The sequence below is a fragment of the Protopterus annectens genome, chromosome 7.part0 (genome assembly GCF_019279795.1).
Source record: "Protopterus annectens isolate FY-2018-M chromosome 7.part0, PAN1.0, whole genome shotgun sequence".
NCBI classification, from domain to species: domain Eukaryota; kingdom Metazoa; phylum Chordata; order Ceratodontiformes; family Protopteridae; genus Protopterus; species Protopterus annectens.
In genome coordinates, this window is record NC_056739.1 from 799,365,982 (window position 1) to 799,381,729 (window position 15,748).

At 41.5% G+C, this 15,748-nt stretch overlaps 1 protein-coding gene across 5 annotated transcripts in view; it reads left to right on the forward strand.

The window, feature by feature from the left end:
- Positions 1–15,748, forward strand: part of KDM6B (lysine demethylase 6B) — a 175,710-nt gene that overhangs the window by 28,521 nt on the left and 131,441 nt on the right. For 4 of the 5 annotated variants that reach the window (XM_044077326.1, XM_044077328.1, XM_044077327.1 and 1 more), the window contains exons 2-6: positions 1,986–2,077; positions 6,221–6,366; positions 8,799–8,919; positions 9,257–9,355; positions 9,875–10,109. In XM_044077326.1, coding sequence (XP_043933261.1) covers positions 8,804–8,919; positions 9,257–9,355; positions 9,875–10,109 — 450 coding nt within the window. In that variant the 5' untranslated portion in view covers positions 1,986–2,077; positions 6,221–6,366; positions 8,799–8,803. The remainder of the gene's footprint in view (positions 1–1,985; positions 2,078–6,220; positions 6,367–8,798; positions 8,920–9,256; positions 9,356–9,874; positions 10,110–15,748) is intronic. The other variant, XM_044077329.1, reaches the window with a different exon arrangement.

The window sequence follows — 15,748 nt, forward strand, 5'->3', positions numbered from 1 at the left end:
AAAGGCTGTGAGACTCTAGACATTTTATAAAGTTACACCATCTGTTCCAAGTCCAACAGCAGTATTTTTCATTTCCTAAAGTAATCGTTAGGAGCTTTGCAGTAAACCTGTTTCATTATACTCTGGTGAAGCAGCCACCTGAATACCCACTAGCCAAAGGGAGTAACTTCCTCAAAAGTAGGGAAATGGTTTTAAAGTCTAAAGAAGTGGACAAAATTCACTGCAATAATATAGCTTGTGAGAATGATGAAAGAAACATCTGTCTGTCTGGTCAAAAGGGAAACTAGTAATCTCTGAAAGGGAAGGGTTTACACTCATTGGGGTAGGGATAACTTCTCAAGGCCAAGGTCCTACAAATACAGGGTAGGAACTGCAGGTACATTGCAGAAGTGGAGATAGTGGGCACCCCTTCCTGGTGCCTTTTGATTGGTTGGAAGAAGTAGGAGAGTCTGGAACCTTGTCAGATCTGCAACATGCATATGTGTTATCAGGTTAACAAAGTACTGAGAAAAACCTATTGTAAACAGTGTGTGAAAGGAAGAACCCCCACTCTGTACTTGAAATACCTTATTGCTATCAGAGCTCTTTGTTAGCTGGGCAGAATTCATTATTTTGTATTTTGTGGGTAGAAGAGGGTCTTTTTGATACTGGCATGGGTGTGCTTCCCCCGGATGCAGCTACACTGGTCCAAGTTCACCAAAAGCCGAAATGCAAAAGGCAGCCTGTCTGTCATTATAGCCATGAAAACTTGGTGGTGGTACAGTACTGTTTAGGGGATGTTTTTGTGGAACTTGCTTTAACTCCTTTGTTGTGATGGGTTTCATCAGACTGGCTACCTTATCAGGGTCGAGTACAAAAGTCCAGCTGCTTTTAGGTAGCACAGATTAACAGTGTTGTTTGTCTGAGCCAGGTACAGAAAAGAGTAAAGGGGTTAGTAGTCTTAATCAAACCTGCTAAAAGTTCATGTGATGACATGACGGATTTACATATTTGGAGTTTTTCATTTTAGTGACATATTTGTTTGTTTAACTTTTTCTCACCTCTGCCTGCTTACTTCAAGCCTCCCCAATGGTACATTTGTTCACTGGAAGTGAGGACTGTCTTTATTTCTACAGTAGTCTTGATGGTGGGAGGGTGAACTCACTGATACTCTGGCAATGAGGACAGTTTTTGTAGTAGGGCTGTTAACTGTCCCCCCTGGTGATGCTGTGCATGATACCTTTGTATCACAGCACCAGAGTGACATGCATAACTGCCTGGAAGACCCCCCCCCCCCCCCGATCTCTGCCAGCACAGTCAGTCATCCAGGCCACTAACTGAACTCTGGTGGTGATGTAAAAGTGTACAAAGTGACCAACAGCGAGTGGTGGCCGTAGTGACCTGGGGGTAGATGGGAGAACCGTGCTGTAATGCAGAGATTAACTGGTACTATGTCCTCCCCACTGGTTCCATTTGTGTATGTACTGTACTGCTCTGTTAACAGACTAAACACTATAGAGTATGCCGTGCTGTACTGGTAACACTTAAAGCATACATAGAATGGCACCCATTTTGGAAGACCTAGTTTGTTTTGTGCAACAGAACATTCCTTTTGAGTTTTATTTTCTCTCTCACCTCACACCTCTATCATCTTTTGCCTTCTGCCTGCTACCCTCCCATTTGCCTCTTGTCTGTCTGCACCTCTTTTTAGATTTTGTTTTTTGCCTTCTTATTACCTTATAGCCCGTGACTGTTCATTTAACTGCACCACTGTTCAGGGCACATGTTGCTTTTTACGTGGAACTTCAGTAACGAGTGATATGATTTTAGTTTGGCCATTGTGGTGACCGACTGAATTACTTAGAAGGTTGTCAGCATAACTGTGCTTTTTTTCTGATAATTTAGACTTGAGTGTTCATTGTACTCTCTTGTTTTTTATAGCTGCATGGTTGAAACTTCTCTTCAGGTGTAATGAGTCAATAAATTTTTTTTTCCTTTTATTTCAGGTTGCATTGAAGAGGGTTATGAAAACAGAAATGACTGGGTGACAGAGTTTTGAGGGTGCTTTTGTTTAGACAGATTTTCATTGGTGAATCAGGTGAGTCCTTACAATGTATACTAAACTCACTACAGCACCCCTAAAGTTAAAAACTCTGCAAGTGAAAGGTAACAGTCTGCAGATTAATAACTGCATCTTAGAACTGAGCACCTTTGCCACCTCCTGTCAAAAACTAAAATAAAACAGTGTGAGGATGTACTCATATGCTCACTTCATTCCACACTTTAACCACTTTAATAGTTTCATGTTAAGACCTTCTAATTATAAACTGTGCTATGGAAACCCATACATTCCTTTGACTGAAACCCCACAAACTGAATTCTCAGTCATTGGTTAACAGCTTCACAATCCTATTCCCTCAGACAGTAAGAGATTGAAAATCCTACATTTCCTTTAAGAAATGCCTAAAAGTATCTCCTGAGGGCTGATGCTTGAAAGTGCTTTCTCAGTGAGCCATCTCCCCTCAAGCTTTTCAAAATTTGCTCATCCAAACATAAAGCTGTCAATCACTTACCCCCAGAATGGAAGACAAATTCAGAAATAATCAGGGCCAATTGTGAACACTTTTTATGTTATTAAACAGAAGAAGGGAATGAGAGCACTCACTTTTTGAAGTAAAAAAAGTTGTAACTGATTATTGTCATTGTCTGTTAAGTACAATCCACCATCTTTTCTCACAAAATCACCAGTTTTAGGAGAGATTACAAGAGATGAACAAACATTTTTAGCCAAAATCAGGTATGTTCCTGGAAATCAGGGAAGCTTAAAAAGTGATCCAAACTGTGCCACTGTTTTATATATATATATATATATATATATATATATATATATATATATATATATATATATATATATATATATATATCACAGGTAAGAACTTGCTTCATAATGTAAGACTTCAGGGCACCGCAGTACCCAGGTATCCCGTTCCCTCATTCCAAATAACTTACTTAGTGTCCTGATTTCTCCACTTCATGAATATATTGTGCATTCTTTCCTATTTCTTCTGCAAATTAAGTACATCACATTGCTAACTTTTAATTCCTTGTCTTAAATTATTTTCTACATCATCTCTTCTTGCTTATTTCTACCTATTTTGTAAGTGCTGTCAGGTAAAACTTGCCTTATCTTTATTGTGCTGAGTTTGTACTCCAAGGCTGTGTATGCAAAGACTTCATTGGAATTAGTGTTGCCTAGTGAACAAGTACAATAAGTAACTAAATAAATATACTGTCTGCATTTAAATAAAACAAAAGTTTGGTGGGAACTCTTGGCAGAGCTGCAGAAGGACCTTATTGTGACAAGAATGTTGCCTTTTGCATAAATAATGTGCTTGGAGTATGCAACAATAATAATGATTCCTGAGCAGAACAGATTAATTATTCTTAGTCTGGGATAATTAACTGAATCTCCGCACATCATCAATGTATGGTTTTGGGGTGCACTACTTTGTGTTGTACAGTTATTTTAGGAACAAGTAGGGCATGATTTTATACCAGATGTAATTGCTTATTTTGTGATGGTTTCTTAACTACACCTCTCACCTTACATTTTCAGTGACATCAATCATTTTGTACCTTGTTGCTTTAAAAATGTTATATTCTGACTCTAAATGTTTTTATTGCTTGAAAAGGTCGGCAGTGAGATCATTCCATGTATACCAAAGAATGTTCACATTCAGTGCGTGAACATGTGCAGTGCTTTGTTGTGATGTTTGGAGGTCTTTTGTGGTTACAAAAACACTGCTTGGCACTGGCCTTATGTCCCAAATGCTGAGCTGTAGGTTTAGAAAGTTATCCCTTTGGAAATAATCTTATTTGTACCTCCTAGCAGGGTTGATTTGGGGCTGCATTTTATGTGAAGCACTAAAAAGTGGTTAAAGCTTTCATTCTTTAGTTCCAGCTTGATTTTAAGCATCAGGAGTGAAAGTAGTACAAGGGCTTGTATTAAACTGTTAAACCAACCAGCCCCATGATGGTTAGTTGCTAACCCACAGATTTTTATAGCACACAGCATAAGCTGTGCAGTTTTAAGTGATTTTTCCCAGAGCTGTTTAGTTCTTACTTTAATCGAGAGTGCCAGGTAGGAGATGTGTTTCTAAAGTTTGGTTAGGTTGGTCATTTTGTTCAGCTGTTTTGCCATCGCTGCTGGGAGTCTCCTATAAATGGACTTAGTATTGTTTTTTGTTTGATTGTTCTTGACAACAGAGAGCTTCTCTTCAGCATGTAACTCATTCCTCCCAGGCAATTTTCGCCTTTTCCATGCTACAACTCCTGTTGTGCGCTTGGTGTGGGTTATAAGAGCTCTGAAAGCTAGGAACACATTCCATCCATTGTTACATGAAAGAGGGCAACACACTTGCCAGGCTGTTGCTGTCTTTTTACCTCAGATTCCTTTTAATTAGGTACTCGTCATTTGAATGATTGCATCTTAAAACCTCAAAAAGGAGCTTCTAGATTGTGAACCCACATGGACCCCTCCAGCAGGGAAAACAGTTGTCTGTTAGGACTGAGCTGACTGGGTACAATGTAATTAATAAAGAAACTGATGAAAGAGAAAAAAAAATATCTAGTCATCCTACCTGCTTTTCATAAAAAGGCAAAGTAAAACCATAAGAAGTCTTTATTTTTGCTTGTGAATATTTATTTATTTAGTCGTATATTTTAAGTGCCTTTCCAATCGAGTTGAGGCCCGTTTACATTGGAGGCATGGGGGCATTGTATAGTTAAGTGACTTGGTCAGAGTCGTGTAGTAGGTGGTTGGAGACTGAAGGAGTCGGACACAGATCTGATGATGAAACTCATTAACATCTCATTGCCTTAATTATGTGCATTAAACTGCCAGTTGTTACTAACTTTAGGGATGGTTAACCAGGAGTGTCACATGCTGGTTATGTTAGCTGTTTCGTTTGATGCCCATTTGCACAGTTAACATTTGTTTTTAGTTATCCAAAATACTATGTGCTTCATTTTGCTTTGATGTCAACAGGGCTAAGTTTACCTTTACTCATGCTGGGATGTTAAAAAAAAAAAAAAAAAAAGTGTGTTTGCCAGGTCATTGGAGAAGGAGGGGAGGGAATAGTTGATAAAGAGCATTACAAATTACTGTCTTATTCTCACAGGAGCAGACAGGAGTTACTGTGCTATTCTGAGTAGGTCAGTGGGTTGAACTCTGAAATGTAAACATGCATGTGAGACACTGAGGAGTGCTTATAAACATATAGATGCCATAGACATACAGGAAGGCATCTGTGTTCTTGCTTTTAAAGAGATGCCCATATAAACATACACAAGCAAAGAGGTGAAATGCATGTACAAAGATACTTATGCATGCATGCCCACACATGCAACCGTCCACACAATGAAAGTATGATATGTACGTATAGAAGGGCACACTTTCACACACTGGGATGTATGGAGATATGAGCAGAGACAGATAATGTAAAGCAAGAACACAGGGGGGGAAATGTACATATGAAGACAAGTGCATTTATGCACAGATGCATGCATAACATATGCACACACACACACACACACACACACACACACTGGCACCAGTATGCATGGGCATGTGTAAGTGAGAGAGACTGGGTTTGTAGCACAAAGTTATTTTGTTTTATTTAAATCTGGGCAAATATGCTGAGGTGGTAATGGCTTGGATGGTGCAGTGGTGTAGTGGTTAGCACTGTCGCCTCACAGCAAGACGTTCTCTGCTTTGATTTTCAGCTAGGGTGCCTTCTGTGTGAAGTCTGCATGTCCTCCCTGCGTTTATGGGTTTCCTCCGAGTGCTCCGGTTTTCTCACACATTCCAAAGACTTGCAGTAGGTGGATTGGGCACACTAAATTGGCCCTAGGCGTGAGTGTGTGCGTGCGTGTGTGGTGCACCCTCTGAGGAGGATTGGGCTAGCTACCTGATCCCGTAAAACCTGTATCTGCTACGGAAATGAATGCTGAAGGGCACTCATTGCTCAATGTGCTGAAGAGCATGGGAGCGAATCCAGGAATAATGGCTTACCCTACACAATGTCTGCTGTTCCACAGTCATTCTTTGTGCCATGTGTTGCTGACTATCGTGATGTGTGCTGATGTGGATAATGTGTCTTAACATGCTGTAGAAATGTTTAAGCATTGAGTAAGATATATGGCTGCAGTACTTCTTACAGATGTGTCTCTGTTTTTGCAGTGTTGTATGGAGTTAACTAGTACATTAAGAAGACAGTGAAACAGACAGCAGCAGCACCACCATTTCTGGAAATTATTGCACAGAGAGGTGTCTACTAGAACTTTCCCCAGCCTGAAGTGGAAAGGCAGTTTACTTGGCAGAAAGTGGTAAGAGCACAACTGCTTTGTCCAAACAGTGCATGTACTAGGCAGGTTTCAAGGTAGCTGGCAGTTGCACCGAATGAGAGAGCAAATGACAGAGACTCCATGATTGAAGTTACTGTCTCTGTATATTTAGCTAGAAATATTTTACATTTACTTTTGTTTACTACCCTTCAAGTTGTAATGTCAGTGTGCCAACTATACAGTTAAAATTAAGTGTAACTTGTTTATTTTCTTTTCATTAACAAAATAGTCCTGTTTAGCACTCATCATGTGTCTTTTCACTGCAGACAGGGAAATTAATTCAAGCACCAAAAAGGAAATTGGCTAGGCTTAAAATGTCCAGCAAGGGCAGCTAGCCTAGCACTTATGGACTATCAGGTTGATGGGATAACAGTAGTGCAGTGGTGTAGATCTGTGTGGTAGGAATGGTGTAGGTAGCTAATACACAAGTTTGAGACTACAGGAGAGTAGCCATTTCCCAGCTAGGAAGATCAGTGTGAGAAAGAATATTAAATTATCAGAAGGAAGTAATATTAACGGAAGAATTTTTGGGATTTTACTAGTTTCATTGTTAAAAGCTAAGTGCTTCTGACTTTTACTTCTTAGCTTGTAGTGAGTGAGTGGCAGGATTCATTTCTGGCCTTTATACTTAGTGAAAGCACTTCACCCTCCTGTGCTTACGAAGCACATGTAACCACTTTATTATTAGATGAAAGGGGGTCCGAGTTAGGAGTTTAATCTCTGGATATGAGAACGTTGAACTTATGATAACACACTGAATAAGTGAAAATTGCCGTGGAATGAAGTGCAAAGTCTTGATGACTTTTTTGTCTTCTAAAACAAGTGGCTTTTCAGCTGTGCTCTTTACTTCTGTTACTCAAAAGGTCCAGTGACAGCGGACTTTATAATTACCATGTTTAGGACAGTTTTGTATGTATGCTTGGTATGAAGGGCTTTGCCTCCTCATGACAAAAATGAGGGTCTCTGTTGCACTTATTTCAACTAACATAGCCATCAGGGATGGTTACTGTGTCACTTATGAAAGTTTTGTGATGTATCTTAAGTCTGGTTTCCACAGTTTCCATTGTTGATGCATAATCGGACGTATATAGCAAGCTTTGGAACAGATTCAGTCTTGCTGAATGAAACTGATCTGCTGTTTATTACAGCACTGTGATACAAAACTAACTCTGACCCCAATTTGGAAACTATGTTCACAGGGGGCTGTCTGTACTACACTGCTTAAGGGAGGTATATATTGGCTGCAGTGTGCCATCATTGTGAGAGCTAAACATAAACTGCCTCGGGAGACATGCCATTTCTTCTGTAGCAGTTTACCAAGTTCTTTATTCAGTTAGTGTTGCTACCCAAACTGGCAGATTTGTAGTGATTCCAATGTGTGGGTTAGCAGTGAAACAAAATACATTTGATTCCCTCAGTGCCATACAGCTGGCTCAAGATGGATGTAAAAGTGCCTGCAATAAGTTTATTTGCCATTCTTGTTTGCTGCTTGGAATCATATTCACTTATCAATGTTTTGATTATTATATGATTTTTTTCAGTTATATTAAAGCATTTTGTTTTTCTTTGTATGTAACTTCAAGGGAAGGAATATAGGATTTTTAATTTTCAGTGACTTGTACCTTTAAGGGATGCTGTTGCTGTGGAAATTTGGCGCTTTTTTCATAATGAAGAGTTTATAAATGCAGTATTCAAATTTTAACTGATATGTATTATTTGCTTTCTGAGGAAGTCTAACTATTTCGTTTGGACGAAAAACGTTTTTTATTTTGGTGTTTAAATAAATAGAGTGTTTTTCACGAGAGGTGGCTTTAGCGATTCTTGTATTAGTTTTTATTTTTTCTTTGTTTCTGCCATATGGCTGATGTCATAACTGAAAAGGAGCTTTGGACCAGTTCATCATGTTAGTGCACTTCCTGGACCAAGACATTTATTGTGTACATCTACGTACTGTAGTCTGACAGATAAATGAGCTGTGCTTTAGTAGTGTATCATAATTCAGCAGAATATATAGTAAGAGATAAACAAGGCTTCTGAAAGCAATTGGCTGTACAGTTGCTAGAAATGCCTTACTTTGCCAGAAGGTGTGACATCTTATCCGTCAGATGTGGCATATTGGCTGGAAAAGGGGGATGCACAATGTAGTCTGTAAGGTCAGGATTTGCACTAAAGTGTAAGTCCAGTTTCCTTATAAGTTAGGGTAGGTTTGTTGAATAATGTAGGTTCAGTAATTGTTACTTCTCGTGGAAGATTTTTGACCTGAAGTGAGGCAGCAAGTCAGAAAGGAGGCAGCACAGGAGAAAATTGGATTTGTATTAACCACGAATGTTCTAAATTTGCATAGCCTACCCCGTGTCTTACTATATATTTTTTTCTCTCTACCCCTCTTCTGTACCCCATATCTAATATTGCAGGCTGGATGCATCACCCAGTGGAACAGTTTGGAGGGCGAAGCGCACGGGAAGCCTTTCCACTCAACAGCCTACACTGTGGAGGGTGGAGCTCCGCACACTCGCGGCCATGGCTTCCAGAAAGGTGAGTGTGTTAGAAACCATAGAAGTCTTGTGGTAGGTTATGTGTATAAAAGTGTGAATGCATATTGTGGTAGCATTTCTGGTTTTGCAGTAAGTATGAATGAACAAAAAGTACTAAAGTAGAAACCGTGTGTTGGTATAGATTGTGTGTTTTATAAAGTACGACTCTGGTGTATGTATAATGTGTATGTAACATAATGCATGGGTGTTTGTAAGCATGTACACATTTGGCTGTGGTTCATATACATGGTTTCCATTTAGCATATGTTTTACATTGCTTCATTATGATAGGCTCATTGTGAGTACACTGCTGAGGTGTCCACATTTTTTACCATCAGGTGCTCAGCCAGTCTTGGACTTTCTCCGCTTTCCCCTCAGCTGCCCTCTGGACACATCCCTAACTTTGGACATCCCAACAAACAGGGCTATCACTCAGGGTAGGTGTTTGGTGGCAGTTTTCAGAAAACTCTTCTCCCCTTCTTTTCGCAGACAGGCATTCAGTTGCAAGCTGTAACTGCTGTGTGTTACTGTGCACGCTTATTTCTCTGTGGCAGACAGTTGTCTGTCCAACTGTTTTCTTGCATCCTTTTCTGCTTTGTCGCACATGTGCTTTTTATTTACTCACTTTTCTATTTGTCTTGTTGCATCTTAAAGTTTACACTTGTTTCATGTTTACATTGTAATGACACGGATAAGATTCATGTGCTGAAGTAGGTTTTTAAGTGCTGACTTGTGTTGGAGAATATCTGTAAACTGACAGGTTTTGTTATGTAGCCATAACACAGCTGTAGTCTAGTGCTCCCTGTCTGTTGACCTGTTTGGACATGAAAAGGTTACTGGAATTAATTTGTAATGGTAATGTAGCATTTGTGCAATGCCTCCTTTCCTGAAGATGGTATGACTAAACAAGGCAAACTTTAGTGCTCACAGCCTAAATAATCATTTCTGTTTTCCAGTTCGAATCCACATCCTCACCCACATCCCCTGCACAAGAAACTTGAAGAAATTCACAGCTTTGCCCAATCTTTGCTTCAGAATCAGCTGCAGCCAGATGTCTGGGAACGACTAGGGCACATCTATGAGTCTGAACAGGAGCTAGAAGATGCTCTTCGTTGCTATCAGAATGCCACCCGCTATGCAGGAGGGTACAACAGTTCCAGTGATTTAACATCAAGGATCAACCGTCTTAAGGTGAGTCACTTTACCTAGAAACAGGTTATTGCTAAATCTCTGCTATACTACTGCTGGAACTGAGGTTCGTGACCTGTCTCTTATTGTCTTTTTTTGGGGGCGGGGTTACAAAAAGGTTGTCCTTCTGCAAAAAACTTAAAACTATATTTTAGCTTACAGACACACTGACTTCTTGCAGACTGTAGAAAAAAGGTCAGCAAATTTTCAACTTGAGAATGAAAACAAAACAGGAGTGAGTAGGACACTGTAATTCAAAGACATAAATGAACAGCGGGAGGGTAATCTGGGTTGGGTGTAACCAAGAAGATCGGATGTAGATACTCTTCAGTAGCAGAGAATGCAACTTCGGCCATCCCTTTCATTGTCGAGTAGCAGGCAACAGAGTGCAGGTAAGCATCATTATGCCTGTTTACTGTTCTGCTGGTTAAGCTTGCACAAAGGAAGTGTTTTAAGTGTATGCAGTGAACTAAGCACACTTGGTTGTGATGATTGTCTCCTTCAGTGTTGTTGTCTTATGCTGAATTACTTAAATCCATTGTACATTATATAGCTAACCAGGTTGCCCATCTGATTTGAGGCCTATTTTCATTGTAGGCGTGGTGTTACTGGCTGGTTAATTCACTAGCTCAAAGTTGTACATTATGTTAATAGAGACATTGGGAATCGAACCCAGAACTGCAGGATGAAGCTTAATGACAACTTGTAGCCTTTTTGTAAACACCTTTATTAAATTATTATATTGTAGACAACATCATAGGTACATACATAATAATAGAAAAGAAAACAAACATAGCAATCATTTTCATGTCTTAAACATGTATGCGTTCTTTTCAGCAATCCTCATTCTTTCCAGCATTAAATAAATTTCTCAATTCCTGCCTTCACTTAAACCTCAATCCTCCTCCAGAACATTGTTCTGCATGCATTGTTCCCAAAAATTCCATTTATTTCTGTGTTGTTTACTCTTTCTCTCTTTTCTAAAGATTTCATCTCCATTTATTTTATCTCCTGTACAATATTTAATACATCAGTTAGTTTAGAGTGTGAAAGTTTCTAGCAATTACTTTTTTGGTAGAAGTAAGCATTAAACTTAGTAGGGCCTTACCATGTCTGTGCAATTTGGATCCTATAACCCAGCTAAAAAAAAAGGAATTGTTAGTTACAACCATTTGCTCCCACATTTCTGATAAAGAACTTTGTAGGGAATTTTTCAAATCTCTCATCTAATAACATTCCCAAAAAGTTTCTAATTGCATCTTTCTGATGTCCTTCAAGGATGCATCTGCAGTCCTAACAAATGGGTTGTCCTGGCCTCAGGCAGCCCTTCGGTCGGCCGGATTCCAAAGTCTGGGTCTGGCCTCGGCTGATGTCGCACTTCACCCGACGTCATAGCTGCAGTTCAGCGGGTATAAAGGCATCAGCCGACGCCATTTTCCCCAGTCTTTCTTGCCGCGTGGCGCCCGAAGCAGAAGCTATTCGCAAGTGCCAGTCGGTCAGAACCAGAGATTGCTACTACCGAAGACTTCTAAAAAGCTAAGTACCCCGTTGGGGACTCTTTCTTGCCTCAGCCGATGTCAGAAAAAGTGAATAACTGTTTAACTTGTGGGAAACAAATACCTCATAAAGATTTCCACTCTTACTGCCTACCTTGTTTAGGCCCAGACCACAACGTAGCAGCTTGTCTAGCCTGTGCTTCCTTCAACCGACGAACACTTAGACGTCGGTCGGAGTTTGCAGAGGAGTTTTTCGGCTCCGCTTTTGCTTATGTCATGCCGTCGGAGACTCCGACTTCACATTTAGCTAAAAAGCGTAAGGAAAAGGACCGACATTCGCAGTCCGCGGTTTCGCCAACCCGCGAGTGTCTCTGTTTCGGCCGAAGCCGAGTCCGCGGTTCTTCCTTCGGCCGAAAGCTTGCCTCCTTCTACCGAGGCCTCTTCCAGCATGGCTGAATCTGCTACTGAAAATCCACCTGCTCTTACAGTTTCTCAGGATTTATCAGATACTATCCCCTTGGATGTATCTACTCCTGCGATGGAGCTGCTAGGCCCCCTGCATCCATGTCAATTAAGGCTTTTGCCAGGGCTAAAGCAGCTAAATCTTCAAAGGCCGTGCCTGCTAAAGCCCCCTCTCACAGGCCTAGCTCTAGTACTCAAATGCTTAGTCTAGCAGAGGATCTCATTTCTTTGATCAGGGGAACCCAGTCTCACCCTGACAGGGCCTCTCACCCACCTCCAGAGAAGAGGCTTAGAGCAGAGCCCCCTGAGCCAGTTTTTTCAGATTATTCCTCTGATGATTCAGAAAATACAAATCCTCCAGAGGGCCCTTATTCTCCATATGAGGACTCTGATGCAGAGGATTCCATACCTTCTGCCTCTCCTCCTGAGGAATTTTCTTTTGGGGAAACCTTGCATGCTATGAGGGAACAATTTCAATGGCAGGGCCAGGATTTTTCAGACTCTAGGAAAAGGCTTAGGACCTTTTTACATTTACCACAACATAGGCCTTTAGCTATTCCTCCAGTACTTACAGTTGTGGATGATGCATTTAATGATGCTTGTTCTGCCCCTGACTCACTGCCTCCGGCCCCTGCTAAGCCCGACAGATACTACAGGGTTCTGGACACTCATTATCATTTGTATAAGGCTCCTATTGCAGATCCTGAAACTATTTCACAGGGCCCCAAAGCTGTAGCAGCTGCCTCTGCCAAAAACCCCCTCCCCTGTGAAAGAGAATCTAGGGCATTGGAGAGATGGGGTAAAAAAGTTTATACTTCTGAAACTCTTTCGGCTAGGGCCTTAAACTGTCAATTCCACATGATTCAGTATCAGGAATTTCTGTTAGATCAGCTCACTAAAAAACTGTCCTCGCCTGAACCATTAGACCGTAAGTCCCTTCAGGATTTGGTGCATAACACTCAGCAGGTCAGTAATCATTCCTTAAAATGCGGCTATGATGCACTGGAGGCTTCCTTTAGATCAGCTATGACTGGTACAGTGATCAGAAGGCATGCATGGTTAAAAGAGCAATCCTTACCAGACCATGTAAAGTCAAAGCTTCTAGATGCTCCCATGGAAAAGCACAGTTTGTTTGGTTCCCCTGCACAGCAAGTGTTGAAGAAGGTGGAAGAAAAAGCTAAATCTGTCCAGACAGTCAAGGATTTCTTACAGGTCCAGCCTCCGAGGTTTAGTAGGAACTGGCCTTCCAAGAATTGGTCCTTTCCAGACACCACCAGAGCACAGAGAAGCAGAAATAGACGCCCTAGAGGCAGAGGTCAATCCAGAGGTGCCTACAGGGGACGTCAGTGGCAGCCTAACAGCCAGAGAACTACTGCCACAGATCCAGCCACTACCACCTCTACAGGACAATCACAGTGACTTGGCTCTGAAACCGCCTACCAGGGAACAACTGGCAGCACCCTTAGGCGGAAAATTAGCCTTATTTTCAGTAAATTGGCATTACATTACAGGAGACAAATGGATTCTACAGACAATAGACAAAGGCTACAGGTTTCACTTCCATACTCTTCCAAGGAAGAGAGGAATGCCAAACCTACCTCCAAACCAAAGGACAAACGCTCTACAGCAAATAGACCACTTACTAAGGATGAGAGCTATAGAAAAGGTACCGGCTATGGAACAAGGACAAGGATTTTATTCAAGGCTTTTCCTAGTACCAAGAAAGGAAAACCAATGGAGACCTATCCTCGATCTGTCCGCTCTAAACACATATCTCATTGTTCCAAAATTCAAAATGCTAACCCTACAGCAACTTCTTCCCATGCTGGGCAAGGAGTCTTGGCTGGTGACTCTGGATCTCAAGGAGGCATACCTGCACGTCCCCATACGACCAAATTGCAGAAGATACCTCAGATTTCTTGCAGGATCAGAGCATTATCAATTCTCAGCATTGCCTTTTGGCTTATCTACTGCACCCAGAGTATTCACGAAATGCCTGGCATCAGTAATTGCTCATTGCAGGCTTCAGGGAATTCAAATTTATCCATACCTGGACGACTGCCTGTTACAAGCGGACAGCAAAGACAAATTAACAAAAGATTTGAAAAGGTTATTCACCTCCTGCAAGCCCTGGGATACACAGTCAACACAAAAAAAGTCAAGGCTGATACCATCCCAAAGGATAACCTTCCTGAGTGCAGAACTGGACACATCAAACCAGATGGCATTCCTCACAGCAGAAAAACAGAAGCAGCTACCACTCTATTTCATGGCATTAACAACGCAGAACCAGCTTACAGCAAGGAAAATCCTGCAAGCCCTGGGTTACATGGCATCCTGCATAATATTAATTCCACATGCCAGACTACATATGAGGAAGTTGCAATGGTTCCTGAGGAATTTATGGTCTCAGCACAAGCACAGCCTAGAAACCCAAATTCCAATAATTCCATGCCTGAAGCAAGAATTCCAGTGGTGGGCCCAGGCCTGTCAATTGAACAAAGGACTGCCCTTCCACAGGCCTCACCAAGCCAGACTATCACCACGGACGCCTCAGACCTCGGTTGGGGGGCACACATGGTGGACAAGTGCATACAAGGCTTATGGACTCAAGACCAGATGAACCTGCACATAAATCAAAAAGAGATGCTGGCAGTAAAACAGGCAATTCAGACATTCAGACCATTTCTTCAACAGGGTCATTTGCTGATAAGGACGGACAACACCACAGTTATGTGGTATATCAACAAACAGGGAGGCACACATTCATATCCTCTATGCCGGATGGCAATGGACCTCTGGAATGTGGCCCTGAGCCTCAACATTCAGCTCCAAGCCATATTTGTGCCAGGAAAAGAAAATATACTAGCAGACATCTTAAGCAGAACCACCACGGATGCCCACGAATGGATGCTGCATCCAGACATCTTCAAAACCATCACAAGGAAATGGGGGCTGCCAGAAATAGACCTGTTCGCATCCCCACACAACCACCAATTGAAAAAATTCTGCACAAGGACATATACCACCCACTTGCTTGGAAGGTGGACTCCTATCCTTCAGTTGGGAAAACCTGACAGCATATGCATTCCCACCTCTTCCTTTGATGCACAAAGTGCTACTGAAGATCAAAGAAGATCACCCGAGGATCATCTTGATAGCTCCAGATTGGCCGAGGCAACATTGGTACCCGCTACTGAGGAGTATGACCCGGGAACACGCATGGCCTCTACCCCTACTACCTCTACTGCTGACTCGGAACAACTTCAAAATCCTGCATCCAAACTTGAAAACACTGCATCTAGCTGCTTGGAACATTACATAAGGAAAAATAACCCAGATTTATATCAAAGGGTTAAAGACATTATCTTGGAGGCTCGCAGACCCTCAACAAGGAAAACTTATTCAGCAAAATGGAAAAGATATCTCATTTGGAGTGCAACAAAAGGAGTAGATGCATCATTGGCAAACATAGCTAACATCCTGGAATACTTAGCAGAGCTTTTCCACAATGGTCTGTCTTACTCCTCCATTAAGATTCATGCTTCAGCAATTTCAGCAGAATACAACATGGATCCTCCAGTCTTCTCTCAACCTCTACTCAGGCAGTTTCTCAGAGGAATTAAAAATGTAAAGCCACCGAGGAAACCACCATTGCCTACATGGGACTTGAACTTTGTGTTA